At 41.9% G+C, this 15,489-nt stretch overlaps 1 protein-coding gene across 1 annotated transcript in view; it reads right to left on the reverse strand.

The window, feature by feature from the left end:
* The window catches only part of gpr179 (G protein-coupled receptor 179), a 32,504-nt gene extending 28,856 nt beyond the window's left edge, over positions 1-3,648 (reverse strand). The window contains exons 1-2 of the mRNA XM_072383713.1: positions 2,726-3,648; positions 1,827-1,935 (exon numbers count right to left, since the gene is read on the reverse strand). Coding sequence (XP_072239814.1) covers positions 1,827-1,935; positions 2,726-3,648 — 1,032 coding nt within the window. The remainder of the gene's footprint in view (positions 1-1,826; positions 1,936-2,725) is intronic.
* Between the last annotated feature and the right edge of the window lie 11,841 nt (positions 3,649-15,489).

Consider the following 15,489-nt stretch of genomic DNA (forward strand, 5'->3'; position numbering starts at 1 on the left):
CCCAGATAGCCAATCAAAGCGGGTCAGCACACACCCCAATGCTCCCAGCTGGACACTAGGGCCCCCACCAACTCACCCCCATTATGGTGTGCATGAAGTGACCCGGGCCCAAACTTCAAACTTACTTTTTACTTTCAGTCCCTGATTGGTTCATGCATTATAAATTAAGTGGTTAGGGTTAGGAAACATCACAGCTTGCCTTGATACAGACACTAATGCTGTATACGACATTCGGTTCTGATTTTTCTGATTTCTCAGATGATGAGTTCACCTCCCACTACAAAAAAAACATTACCTAGTTCTTCCTATCACTGCTAAATCCTACCACTTAATGTTTTGTTTTTTCTGAGAGTCACACTTCATACTCCAGCTCTTTTGGTTGAGATGCCCTCTAAGCTGACAAATCATTAGCCCTAAAGTAGGTTTGCAGATGTGCTTTGGAAAGTGTGCAAGCCTAACATTGATGTCATTTCACACATTTTTTGGAGTGAGGCACAAAAATGTAAAACTGTTTGACAGTTGGGGTATATTTCTTAACTTTAACTACAGTTTGAGTTCAGAAATGCTCCCTGTCTGATTTTTATTTTGGTGTTCCTAGAGTGAGTGTTCAGAGGCATGCTTTAACTCTACTCCCAAAGTTGAGGAGAAGCTATTGAGTACCAACCAGGATTTTAATGTTAATTTTGGTTAAAAAGGGTTTGATTTGCTGTTTTGAAGACAAAGACATTTTTTCACCCATTTTTCAACAGGCAAAAAGGAGGCTATGAAATGTCATATCTGTTTTGTCATCTTGTTAATTAGTTTAATTGTGAATTGAGAGGCAATGTTGTAATTGTGTTGATCATATTTTACTGGTGTGTGAAATGGGGTTTTCACGAAAACATTTAATGGTTCATATAAAATGTCTTAAATGTTGACCTATACAGATTGTTTGCTGCCAGCAAGAAGCTTCTGAGATGTCCTAAAGTGAGCGGTTTTAGTGATTTTTTTGCAAGTTATTTGGAGTTACACTCTCTCCAGGCTTAGATATTTTAGTGGCGCAAACGCCACATCATGTTTCATCTAAAAGTGGTCTTTATCTCACTGGATAACAGCTCCCTAATTATTTGAGCATTTACCGAGCCGTTGTAGAGTTTTAAAATATGTGCAGATTTGTGTAGGTAGTGATAGGTGTTCAGTTTGTGTAAAACTTAATATGTAAAACATTTAGCCACCTGAGTCGGTGTGTCTAGAATGTTTTGCAACTGTAGAAACTAAGCTAATGCACGTTATCTTAAAAGTTAGTGCTTTGACACCATTAATGAGGTGGGTTTCTGGGATACAGCTGATGCTGTAAGTATGGTTTAATGAGGCTAAAAAAATAAAGTTGTCTATGAACAGCTGCATGTTGGTGATGTTGAAGCTGTATTATAAACACACCAAATTTGATGGAAATTGCTTTCACAGCTCATCTTAACCAGGGCTCTCAAGTTTTGAATGAATGCCAGAGTGAGAATCCCGCTCCCCCATTCCTGCGACCCGGCCAATGGGGGGTGGGGGTGGACAGGTCTTGTTTCCTGCTGTTTCCATAGCGATAGTGGTGCGCCAGAGAAATTTATATTATACTTTTTTTCAGCATGAGAAATACCATTTGTGGCGTGTGAGCATGAGAACTTGAGAGCGCTTGAGAGCCCTGTCTTAACATATTTTTCAAAGAGACGCCTGATTCTTTAGTTAAAGATAGTTTGGTCCCTTTATAATTAGACAAGTTTATTCTTACAATAATGTAGACAAAAAAAAGTAATCTCTCTGACTCTCTCTGAGTTTTTCCTCTCCCTGGCCTTTACCTCCATGGTGGTGCGATTGCACTGGTGAGTATCAGCAAACCAGCTGTCTCCTGTCACACACTGGTCCAAGTCGATGTCCTGAATGTTGACATCCACACGTATCACACCTCTAACAGCAGACATACGCACACACACACAGACATTGCTGGTCACAGTTGTGTCTCAGCGTAAAGAAACAAGCAGCTCCAAACATCATTAGACTCATGTGGAAAATCCCATATTTTCTATTCTAGTTCTCCATTTTGCCTGGCCTTTTTGTAGAATCTCTTTCACATGTCAGATTTTCAACTGTGTTGGTTCAAATATACTTTCCTTTTTTAATTCTGACTTTTGGTTAATCTATTCTCCAGAACAATGGAGGAAAGGTCACATTGGTCAACACATTTCTTTTAGTTCAATAATCAAGTTTTACTGTCATGAAAGGCCATGATAAAATAATCTAGATATTTTTTCTTGTATTTTCTACTCACAGTGACAGATAAATGAATATGGTCCTCAAGACAAATATAATGTTGTTTGTAAAATCAAGCACTCTAGGGCTTTGTGATGTTTTAAATCTAGATAGTCTCAAACATTTGGCAACAGATCTTGCAGTCAAATTACTGAAGTTTCAAATCCCACTTGACATCATGCATTAGAAACTGTCCTTATTTTAGCTCTCTTGCTGCTCATCTCACTCACACCCAAACCAAACACACACATATTCTGATGACACCATTCATTTGTAGGAACCAATGATCTCCTGAAATCAGTGAAATGATTACTTTCAAATAAAACATTTTGAATCGAGTCAGAGTTTCTGACATCATCAGCCTGAGACGGAGTAGTGTAAAATTCCCATATAGCTTGTCTGCTATATCTCTATAATGTGTGTGTATGTGTGAGTTAGCTGGCCTTACCTGAACTCTGGTGTCAGGTCAGGTTTTAGGCCATAGAAGGAGGTTGACAGGGTAAGCACCCAGCCAGACACGAAGCGTCTATCCTTACAGTCCAAAAATGGGGCGCTAGCCCAATGTACCCCACTGCGATTGGTCACATAGCTGTCGCCCTGTGCCCACTTTGGCGTATCTAAGGTGTTGAGGTCATTGAAGAGCACCCGCTTGGACAGGGCTGCTATTGGCTGGTTGGACTCTGGGAATTTCCATCTTCTAAACCATCCATCGTCGGGGGCTGGTGCTGGAGGGTGGAGACTCTCCCAAGCCTTGGACAAGTCCTGGAGGATGATGGTCTGTAACTTGGCAATTGGGTTGCGGGTGGCGCTAAGCACCAGTTGAGGAACCTGGGCAGTTGGGTCGGCGTCAAAAGTAAGCAGGGCCCGCTGAATGAGTATGTCAGCCTCAAGAAGAGCACGGACCAGGGCATGATACCACTCCATATCTTCGTGAACTGTGCTTTCTCGCAGGTCACTGGCCTGGAAGATCATGTTGAGAAAGTTGGCAGTATTGGCCAGCGCATCCAGAGCTGGCTGAAGGGGGACATTAAAGTTGCTGGGCAGAGGTCCAGTCTGCCCAGCTGTGCTATATGCACGTGTACAGTGGCCCATTTTCAGAGTGGATGGGTCTCCAGTATACAAAAAGGTCTCTGCCGCTGACCAGTCATCCTCCTGCTCTGTGGGAGCTTCTGAAGGCGTCCCTGCAAACCCAGAGGGATCTGTGGGGCTGGAGGAACCAGAGAAGTTAGTGTAGATTTCAGAAGTTGTTGTACTGTTCACTAAAAGATCAGTGTTGTTTGTTGTCTCTACTGTGACTCCTGATAGCAATTCTGGAGTCACCTGTGCTCTTAGGAGGGGCGTAAGCAGAAAAAGAAGCCAAACAGGACTCATCCTGATTCACTCTAGAAAAGAAGAGGAGAAACGGAAGGGCCACACAACACTTTGTAACCTGATTGAAATTTCTTTGAAAAGAAAAGCCTCACATGATGCTCGGCGAGATTTCATGTTGACATCAGCGAGGCCCTGCAGCAGCAGCAGGTGTCCGTGAGGAGACTACCACTCAGTTTGTAGCGCCCGCACTTACACTCAGAACGCGCAGCTCCCGTGTCCCTGCATGCGCCTTGCACGCACTCGCATAAAGATATCAAACCTGCTAGTCTGTGGTGTTGGTGATGAAAAGCGGGGCACAAGAGGAGAGCAATACCTGCATCTCCGCAGTCCAACTGATATTTACAACTCGCGGTGCCGCTCAGCCTCCGTTTTGGAATTTCATAGTTGAGGTAGCAAAGAAGTGTACTGAAGAAGAGGGAGGAGGAGGACAAAGAGGGTACAGCCTCTAAGTTAGGGGTATCCCCGTGTCAGATGGGAAGAGAAAGAGAGAGGAGGGCAGCTTATTGAAGGGATTTCCGTTTTTCTCCACTTCTCTCCTGCTTATGTCTGCCGCTCATCTGTTGCTCCAAAGATTTTCCAGACTGTCTGATGCTCTTCCACCCCTGCCAGTCCTCTCTCCTAGCAGTCTCTCCTCCCCTTCCTCCACTCAGCCTGTGACTCCCTCCTCCGTATTGACAGGGACCGAGAGTGGCACATCTGCTGTGTGTGTTGCTTCGCAAAGAGGTTGATGATGCGGTCAGTCAGAGATGAGTGTTAGGCTAAGCTCTGCATCCATCAAGAATTTCCCTGCTAGATGAATGGATTAACCCCTCCTACTGGAGGTTGGATGGAGATCAGGGTGCGCTTTTACTGCTCCGTTTCTCTCTCCTCTCTCTTTCTCTCTCATACACATGCACGCATGTGTTTAAGTAATTCTAAGATTAAACATGTGAAAATAACAAGAGATTTGGATTTAATTTGTAACAATTGTTTCCATTTTTTAACGTTAGGGAAGCCCCTGCCTACCTTGTTTGTGAGTGGATGCAGAATAACACATGAACAAAACACTATAACAATGACTGCGAGTTTGTGTATGTCCGTGTGTCTGTGTGCACAGCAAAGTCTGGGTAAGTGAGATATAATGTGTGAGAAGCGCGAGAAAAAAAGGCATGACAGAGAGACGCAGGACTGAGGCATACAACGATTCTTGTTTTGGTGGCCATGGAAACCAGCTTCTGAGAACCACCACTAAAACTACACTCATACATAAACTCAGAGATGTCACTCCCACCGTGGGACTTTACTGCAGAGCAGTGAAAGTGCTACAGTTAAGCCTGATAACGCCAATAAGGCGGAGTGTCTGTGTGCGTGTGTCACATAGGTGAATGCATGATGCTGCATTCATGCATTCACCTATGTGACACACACACTGTGTTACTGTCTGTTCTCGTGGAGCTATAAAGGAGGCACGAGGATAAGTGAGGCTGTTGAGACCAAGCACAAATCACATTGTACTTTTGTAGGTTCACCCTTTATCCTTTTTCTCGTCCCTTCTCAGGTCCGTTAATGATTGTGCCATTACACCCCTGTAAAAGGGGAAAAGTGAAGAACAAACACATAGGCCACATAGGCGGGCGAGCCGCCGTCTCAGCACCGGCTCTCGTTATCTTTAGGTGTGTTTAAGGTCAGTAAACAGTAAGCAACTAACCAAAACAAAGTGGGGGGCAATTTACTCTCGGAGAAAATTACACTATTCTTTTAGATGTGAACTTGGACAAATTCATTCCCGGTCAAAACTGTTAGATCCCATGTACCCCTGTGCAAGTGTTCTGGCCCACGTCTCCATCAAATAGGTCTGAGTCATGTCCTTTATGTATCACTCTTATAAGAATGGTCTAAGATAGAAAATAGTGGTAAGGAGACACGCCTGTCTGCTTCAAAAGTGACTACTGTGCTTCCTTTAGTAATAGAAAAAGAGATTTTTTTTATCTCAATGGGACCTTTTTCCTGGTTAAATAAAGGTTTAATGAAAAAATTAAAAAAAATACACTCAACTGAGTGTCCCTAATATGTCAGTTGTTGTTTCTGGGCACATTTGTCAGCAGTTGCTTCGTGCTGATCTGGGCCCCTGGTGGTTGCCAAACGTTGTTTCGGTCATGTGTATATGTGTATCTCTGTACTTTTCTGAGAGAAAACTAAAATATGCAAGAAGAATGGCTAAACAACTGCAAGTAAAAATTATTAATATGTAATGTTATTGCTGTTGAACTGTGACCTCCAGGTTGCATCACATCAATATTCAGCTGTGTAGGGCAGGTTGTTAGTTTGATTACTCCACATAAACCTGTGAAAAAACACTGCCAGATCTCTTTGGCTTACGAGTAAACACACACACAGACACACTGGAAGGATTAATGGCCCTTCATCCACTCTCCTTCATGCACTCAATAGCAGCATCACCTGCCACAGCTGAATGACCTGCAGCGCCACCTGCCTGTCACACATCATTGGTACACTACTGCTACCAACAGTCCAGACTGGAGGTCTATATTTTCTCCGTTCTGCATGCTGCAAAATATTTTTTCCCTCAAATAATGAATAAAATGTTAATATTATCCTGTTATCCTATTATCCTTCATACAGCACTTCCCCCTCAAAAAACAAAAAAACAGTTTACTTGTTTTTGTTTAGTTTGTTGGCTGGTCCAGCAGGTTGGGAAAATTACAACAACATTACAGTAAACAAGTTTTGTTGGGATATTCATGGTTTCAAGATATTTCCTACTGACTATGGTAAGATTCAAGAACTACATGAGAGACCAGTGAGAAACCTTTTGTACACATTTATCACAGTGGCGTTTTTCTGACTGTATCTCTGTGCTATCATAATTTCAAACTGTTACAGTTCTAAACATTGGAGTGTCTAAATATCTTCAAAAATGTATGACATGAGTCCTAAAGGTTGCTTTTTGTTTTTAACAAATAAGTCAAGACTAAGATTGTTAAATACGTTTTCACATGCAATCATTCTGATTACATTACACAGTCGCCTTGTGCACACTCAGGATGGGGGATTTGATCGAAGAGAGGTTTCAGTGCAATCTGTTGGTTTTCTCAGCTAGGCCATATTTTTTTATTGGGCTCTGTATGAATTGGATCAATTTGAAATCTAATTAATTTGATTTGATTGGATTGTGATTGTATTTGAATGAATTGGATTCTAATAGGCTTCAATTGGAATTGTATCTTTGAAGTGCCTTGAGATGACATTGTTGTAATTTGGCGCTATATGAATAAAACTGAATTACATGCTGTAATTAAATGCATAAGACTATCTATGTATCTACATAGAGTTATAATGACTATAACTGGATCATAATTGGATTGAATTTGACTACTGTACATCCTTAAAGTGATTTTAGACTACTTTTGCTGTGGATTGCTGCTAAAAAATAAATTGGATTGAATGTTATTCTGCTGAGAGGATTGATCAGTTCATAAGTACTGCTGTGACAAGAAGTCATGTTACAATTTTAAAGAAGTGGTTCACAGGACATGTAAGGAGAAGTTCAAAGTGTTTATTGCTGGAAACTCCGAACTCCTCCTTATGAAATGAAAATTTGTTTTCATGACTCTTCATGTCATGGAAAGCACGAGAGAACACAATATTCAAGACCAACTGAAGGCACAGTATGCCTGATCTGAAAGGCCACTGTGAGGCAGAGTAGAAACTCAGCTGTCTTGTAAATGGGGGTATAGGAACATTAAAATGTTGACATAGCAGAGTAAATTTTCAGATATTCTTGCCAATAAGAAGTTCAAAGCGCTGAACTTAGTTTGCAATATGAAAAGTGCCACAAAGAAAGGACCAGGCAAGGTCAAATCAAGCATGCTTTTTAAATTCCTGCACAACTTGGTTTGTAAGTTTCAGGAAGTTATAGAACTACAGAACTGGTTAGACATTCAATTAAATTCAATTCAGTTTTATTTATATAGCGCCAAATTACAACAATGGTAATCTCAAGGCACTTAAATAATATAGTCCAATTCAAGCCAATTGGAATTCAATTAATTGTAGTCATAATCCAATGAAATCCAGTTAATTCATTTCAAAATAATCCAATTCATATAGAGTCAATTAAAAAAAATCCTTGCTAAGGAAACCAACAGATTGCACCAAAACTGAGCATGCCTGTGGCAACTGTGGAAAGGAACAACTCCCTTTTAACAGGAAGAAACCTCTGGCAGAACCAGAACCAGGAAGGGTGGCCATCCGTCTCGACCAGCTGGGGTTTGAGAAGACAGAAAAGAGGGAAAAGAGGGGGGAAAAACACCATAACACCATTCAAAGGATACATGTTGGAACAGGGAAATACAAGTTAATAACCACAATAATGTCACATGTACATAATATCATTTGAGAAATTAAACAGGGGGAAAAAGAGAGCAAAGTGAGGAAAGGTGTGACAGATGAGGTCCCCCAGCAGTCTAAGCCTATAGCAGCTTAACTATGGGATGTTTCAGGATCACCTGAGCCATCCCTAACTATAAGCTTTATCAAAAAGGAAAGTTTTAAGCCTAATCTTAAAAGTGGAAAGGGTGTCTGCTTCCCGGACATTTACTGGCAGCTTATTCCACAAGAGAGGGGCCTGATAACTGAAGACTCTACCTCCCATTCTACTTTTAGAAACTCTGGGAACAACAAGTAAACCTGCAGTTTGGGAGCGAAGTGCTCTGTTAGGAAAATATCTTATAATGAGATCTTTAAGATATGATGGAGCTCGGTCATTAAGAGCTTTATATGTGAGGAGAAGAATCTTAAATTCTATTCTGAATTTAACAGGGAGCCAATGAAGAGACACTAAAACTAGAGAAACATGATCTCTCCTGTTAGTTCTCATGAGATCTCTGGCTGCAGCATTTTGGATCAGCTGGAGGTTTTTCATAGAATATGTGGGACAGCCCAATAATAAGGAATTACAGTAGTCCAATCTTGAAGTAACAAATGCATGAACTAGTTTATCTGCATCACTCTGAGACAGGATGTTCCTGATTTTAGCAATATTACGAAGGTGAAAGAAGGCAGTCCCATAAACCAGTTTTATATGTGCGTCAAATGATAAATTCTGGTCAAAAACAACTCCAAGGTTCCTCACTGTAGAACTAGAAGCCAAGGAAATACCATCTAGAGTAACTATATAACTAGACAATTTCTCCCTGAAGCACTCAGGTCCAAAGAGAGCAACTTCAGTTTTGTCTGAATTTAAAAGTAGACAGTTCTGAGTCATCCAGGTCTTTATGGCTTTAAGACAGGCTTGTAGTCTGACCTACCTATTGGTTTCATCTGGTTTCATAGATAAGTACAGCTAAGTATCGTATCGACATAAGATCAGTGTCATAACACAGCATGTTTGCTGTATCCACTTGAATCCCGTTGCTATATCCAAATCTGGATCAACTCCAAGTTAATATGTTACAAGTTGGGTCATTCCCCAACTTTGGTAAAAACTGAATAAAAATCATAATCATTTGAGTTAACCTGCTAACTGTCCCATAATAACCTGTCCCATAATATAACCGTCTTGGTAGAGGTAAGACCCCTGAGCTGTACTTGCATGCCAGTAGACTGTTGGTCTTGTTTGGTGATTACATAAACCTCTGATATTTTCAAGTTTTAGAAGTTAAGCTCATGGTAGAACGTTGTATTGTTATGGCTAAAGGCATATAGACATTTGTAAATGATTAGCTTGTATTTCTGCTATTTACGTTGTCTGCTATAGATATCCATCCACATATTTTTATCTTTTGTTTTCATACACATTTCACACTGTGCGATACTTTTACTTGAGACAGAGTTGTTAATAATTCCAAGTTGTGCTGGAAACCAAAATCTCTTCAGGCTGGACAGAAATTTATATATATATTTATCTCTCTATATATAGATATAGATATATAGACTATATTGCCAAAAGTGAACTTAAGTGACATCCCATTCTTAATCCATAGGGTTTAATATGATGCCCACCCTTTGCAGCTATAACAGCTTCAACTGTTCTGGGCAAGGTTTTCACAAGGTTTAGGAGTGTGTTTATGGGTATTTTTGACCATTCTTCCAGAAACACATTTGTGAGGTCAGACACTGATGTTGGACGAGAAGGCCTGGCTCGTAGTCTCCGCTCTAATTCATCCCAAAGGTGTTCTATCAGGTTGAGGTCAGAACTCTTTCACAGGTTCTTCCACACCAAACTCGCTCATCAATGTCTTTATGGAGCTTGCTTTGTGCACTGGTGCGCAGTCATGGAACAGGAAGGGGCCATCCCCAAACTGTTTCCACAAAGTTGGGAGCATGAAATTGTTCAAAATCTCTTGGTACACTGAAGCTATCAGAGTTCCTTTCACTGGAACTAAGGACCAAACCCAACTCCTGAAAAACAACACTCTAGGGAACGCATCTCCACTGCTCTAGAGTCCAGTGGTGGCGTGCTTTACATCACTGTATCCAACGCTTTACATTGCACTTGGTGATGTATGGCTTGGATGCAGCTGCATCCATGGAAACCCACTCCATGAAGCTCTATACCCACTGTTCTTGAGCTAATCTGAAGGCCACATGAAGTTTGGCGATCTGTAGCGATGGACTCTGCAGAAAGTTGGTGACCTCTGAGCACTATCCACCTCAGCATCCGCTGACCCTGTTCTGTCATTTTACGTGGTCTACCACTTTGTAGCTGAGTTGCTGTCATTCCCAATCGCTTCCACTTTGTTACAATCCATCCACAACCCATTCTTTCACAAATGTTTATAGAAGCAGCCTGCATGCCTAGGTGGTTGAATTTATACATCTGTGGCCATGGAAGTGATGGAGGAACGAGAACGCAGGTGAAGATACAAATTGGGGGTCAGGAGATAAAATGAAAAGAAAACTATTTTTTTCAAACAAAAGGCTTGGTGAGGCCAGATAACAAATACCAAAAGAACACAAAAAACAAAACCCAAGAATTGACAATAACAATTAGAAACAGGAATGAACTGTGAAAATAAAACCTAAGCAGGAACGACAACACAGGAGGACAACCTGAGGAGAACAGAGCATCTGACAAATGCTGTGAAACTACAAGGAGACTAAATACTGTGGGGAGAGTGATTGGTGAATGAGTGCTGCTGAGGACAAGTGAACACAGGCGAGACAGAGGAGTTAGTGAGCAGGAAGAAAGGAAGTGACAGAACTGAGACAAGACAGAAAAAACATAAAAGACACAGATCATGACAGAAAACTGATACTGATTTTGTTATTTACCATTGAGTTGCATGAATTCTTTTTTTAATGACCCTGTAAGTGTTTGGGAGCTGAGGAGACCAGTGTGGTGTAATCGAAGATGTTATACATGTGCTTTTATTCTGAAGGTCAGGTTCGAGAGGTAACACAGCTGCTAAAGGGATAAGCTAGCCAGGAGTTCAATGTTGTGGGTCCTGCTGAATAAATGTAGGTAACCTGAAAGTCTCATCTGTTGGTATTTATTAAGGAAAAACACGACAACCAGCTGCTTGACTTTTGAAAGAGAGATATTTTCCCATTATTGCATGGTTCATGATTTATTCTGCTCAAATGTTTTTTTTTTTTGCTGTTGTATTTTGTTTCACAAAATGTGTTTGTGGAAGATCTGGAATGCAGGTTGGTTAGTTTTTTTTTTTTTTATGTCTGTAGAGCAATGCTGTTGTCATATTTCCAGAATTTGGTTTTGCATTACCTTGTTGAAATGAGCAGGACGTCTTCTGATAAAGATGCTGTCCGAGTGGCAGCCCAGTCTTTCAGAGAGTAAACTAACCCCAGCTTTACTCCCAAGAGAATATCTCACACACCGTAAGAGCAAAATACTCTCTTCAAAGAATACAAAGAGACACTGTTGAAGCTTTTAACGGAGCTTTATTCAAGCACTTGGATTGGAATATGCATCACACTCATTTATCCATTTCCAACACAACACAAACATCCCCCTAACAGTTATATTCTGTTGTAAATAATCACATGGCTTTCCGTCCTCTGTCCAGCTGCACCCCCACCCCCATCTCTATGACTGATACCAACATTGCTCCTGTCAGCATCCCTCATCTACAACCTGAGCGGTTCCCCCTGTCTCTAACTTTGGAGGAGGTTGGAGCTGAGGTCAGGAGACTTCAGTCAGGGAGGGCTGCAGGCTCAGACGGAGTCTGTCCAAGGCTTCTGAGGGACTGTGCTGGTCAACTAGCAGTTCCTCTTCAGAGACTCTATGAGCCTTCAGATGGAAAAAGTCCTGATGCTGTGGAAAATTTCTGGTCTCATACCAGTGCCCAAATTAGGCCAATCGGTGGAGCTGAATGACGACAGACGGGTGGCTTTGACATCTCATATCATGAAGACCTTGGAAAGACTCCTTGTTCATTGCATGCTATTGCAGGTTGCTGGGGATCTTGACTTCCTCCAGTTTCCCCACCAGAAAGACAGGAGTGGAAGACACAATTCTGTACATGCTGCATCGGGCATATGCTTATCTGGATGTACCTGGTTCATATGTGAGAATCCTGTTCTTTGACTTCTCCAGTGCCTTCAACACCATACAGCCTCCCATATTGAAAATAAGCTTCTAGGTATTGGTATGGCCCCCTTCTTGACATCATGGATTATCGACTATCTGACTGCCAGACCACAGTATGTCAGGATGGGGAGATATGTTTTTGGAACACTAGAATGCAGAACTGGGGCGCCGCAGGGTACTGTTTTGGCTCCTTCTCTTTTCACCCTGTAAACATCGGACTTCAGGTACAACTCGGAGTCGTGCCACATACAGAAGTATTCTGATGATATGGCTGTTGTGGCATGTGTGTGCGGTGGACAGAAGAAGGAGTACAGGGACCTTGTGGAGTCCTTCTATGGCTGGACCAAAAAGAACCGTCTGCTCCTGAAGATTACCAAGACCAAAGAGCTGGGGCAGGACTTCAGGAGATCTAAAACTCCATGCCAGTCAATCTGCATTGATGAAGGGGAGGTAGAGACTATCCAAACCTGCAAATACCTAGGGTGTTGCTGGATAATAAACTGGAGTGATCTGCCAACGTGGAAGCAGTGTACAGGAGGGGCCTGAGCCGTCTCTTCTTCCTGAGATGACTCAGGTCCTTCAATGTCTGCAGTGACATGTTGTGCATGTTTTATCACACTGTCAATGAGAGTGCACAGTTCTATGCTGTTGTCTACTGTATGAGTTGCACTACAGAGAAAAACTGTAGGCGCCTGGACAAACTGGTGAAAAAGACTGATTCTATAGTAGGAAGAAGGCTAGACCCTGTCAGTGCTGTTGTGGATCAACAGATGAAGAGGAAATTATATTCTGTTTGGGAGAACAATAAACATCCCCTCCACAGCATCCTGGCAGGACAGAGGAGCAGCTGCAACAAGAGGCTTATCTCTCTGTGCTGCAGGACTGAGAGGTTTAGGAGGTCCTTTGTCACCACAGCCATAAGGCTTTTTAACAGAGACTGCTGACATCCATCCATCCATTATCTACTGCTTCTCCGGGGGTTGGGTTGCAGGGGCAGCAGCTTGAGCAGAGAAACCCAGACGTCCCTGTCCCCGGCCACTTCCTCCAGCTCTTCCGGGGGACCCCGAGGCGTTCCCAGGCCAGCCGAGAGACATAGTCTCTCCAATGTGTCCCGGGTCTTCCCCGGGGTCTCCTCCCAGTGGGATGTGCCCGGAACACCTTTTTCCATAGAGGTGTCCAGGAGGCTTCCTAACCAGATGCCCGAGCCCCTTCATCTGGCTCCTCTCAATGCGGAGGAGCAGGGGTTCTCACCGCAGTAAGGTGACCTACAGTAAGGTGACCAGATTTCTGAAATGAAAATCGGGGACATTTTCAATGCGGTGGTGAAAAATCTGCCAAAAAAAACAAACAAACAAACAAAAAAACCTGCCAGTTCACACAAAATAAATAAGTAATACACAACATACCATTTATTGTGGCCACTGGTCTCCTTTTCTTTCCTTTTTGCCGCCTCCAGATTGTTGTTGTCGACGCTGCTGTTTATATGTCATACAAGCTCTTCTCTGGCGATGTGTTAAATGGCTATTGTAATAACTGGTGTTACTTTTGTCAGGACCTCGAGTACACAGGACACAGATGCAGGGTCCATTCAAAGTCAAGAATGTTTATTAATATAAACAACAGGTTGAGGATCTCCAGGCAGAGCAAACAAAGGGGCTGTGAAAATCCTGATCACTCTCCTCAATAACTATGGTTGAGGCGACTGCAGCTGTGAAAGTTATCAAATCAAAACCTCTCCACTCTAGGAGGAAAACAAAGGGCTATTAAAGATAATAAAAATAAACTCACGCTCTCCTTCTGAGGCGGACTTAAACAAAAGACGCTCTCTCAAAAAAAACGAGGCACTATGAAACTTTAACAATTAACTTAAAGCACTCCTTTAACGGAGGATACGCTCTGCAGGAGGATCGCTCGACTGCAGGCTCAAGGAATTTATGGCTGTGGAAACTGTGGATCAAAGACGCTAGAGTGAGGTTTATGAGAGAAAACAACACACAGGCACAAGACAAGGGACATGCAGACTATTTGAGCACAAGAGGATAATCAGACACTTGACACAGGAGGAAAGGCAAGGTACCTGAAACGAGAGGGATGTTAATATTTCAAAATAAAACAGGAAATGACGAGACAAGACAAGAATCAAAGCATAAATCGTGACAACTTTGAGTCTGTGCGCATTTGCACCAATTCAGTGACAGAATCTGGGACATTTTCAGGGACAGCTTTGTCCAGGGACAGATCCCCAAAAACGGGGACTGTCCCCAGAAATCGGGGACGTCTGGTCACCTTAACCTACAGACTTTTATTTAACCGAGTTGCATGTGCATTTTGAAATGTTTTACTATAACTATTTACATGCATGATGTAAGCATGAGCTTTTAATAAACTTCTTCTTCCAGAAATTGAAACTAAATTGCTTCGGTGTGCAGCATTATTTTCATACAATGCTTGCATATTGTCCGTGTTTTATCAGTCACTCTACTGCCATTTATCATTTCCGCCGGGTACCCAAAATGCTGCCAAACAAACAATTTGAAAGTAGCGAGGGCATCTTCAATGATGATAACGGTATTTTCCAACATCATTCTGGCTGCTTGCTGCTTCCCCTCCTTGTCCTCCTCTTTTTCTTTTTGTTCTCCTTCTTTAGGTTCTGGCAGGCTAGATGTAGGAAAGGCGCATTACTGTTCCCACAGGTCACAAATAGAAGTTTGGATGGCTCACAAATCTCGCGAGACAGATTTTTAATGCGACGAGAAATATCATTGTTTAATCTCGCAAGATCTTGTGGCACGAGATCTCGTCACACCCCTAGAAGTGGAGCATTAATGTTACTCTGTCTCCATTCTGGAGACTGCTGACTCTAGCTCTCTCATCCAGGAGAGGGAGCGCAGCGTGTATCGTTTATGTCAGAATTTACATTGATGTAACATAACTATATACACATTAGGTACATAGTTTTTCTAAATTTTTAAACATTGAAAACAAATTCAGTTTTTGCAATATGGAACCAGAAACCTTAAGTCATTTATTCATCCACTGTGCCCAATCTATCAATTTACAGACTCAACTTGTACAATATATAGTGTGTAAAATCAAGATAAACATCTTAATTGACTGTAGAAGTGTGATATTGTATTTTGTCTATGGAAAAAACAACCTTTATTACACTGAAACCTATTTCACAAATTTCATATACACAAAAGCAAAAACTCAAAAACTCCACCTAATTTTAGAAGTTTCTTGCATGAGTTTAAAGAGTACATGAAATCCCTTACACTAATTGACACTAA

This window comes from Leuresthes tenuis, unplaced genomic scaffold (assembly GCF_036924035.1).
Source record: "Leuresthes tenuis unplaced genomic scaffold, fLeuTen1.0.hap1 SCAF_4, whole genome shotgun sequence".
Taxonomy (NCBI): Eukaryota; Metazoa; Chordata; class Actinopteri; order Atheriniformes; family Atherinopsidae; genus Leuresthes; species Leuresthes tenuis.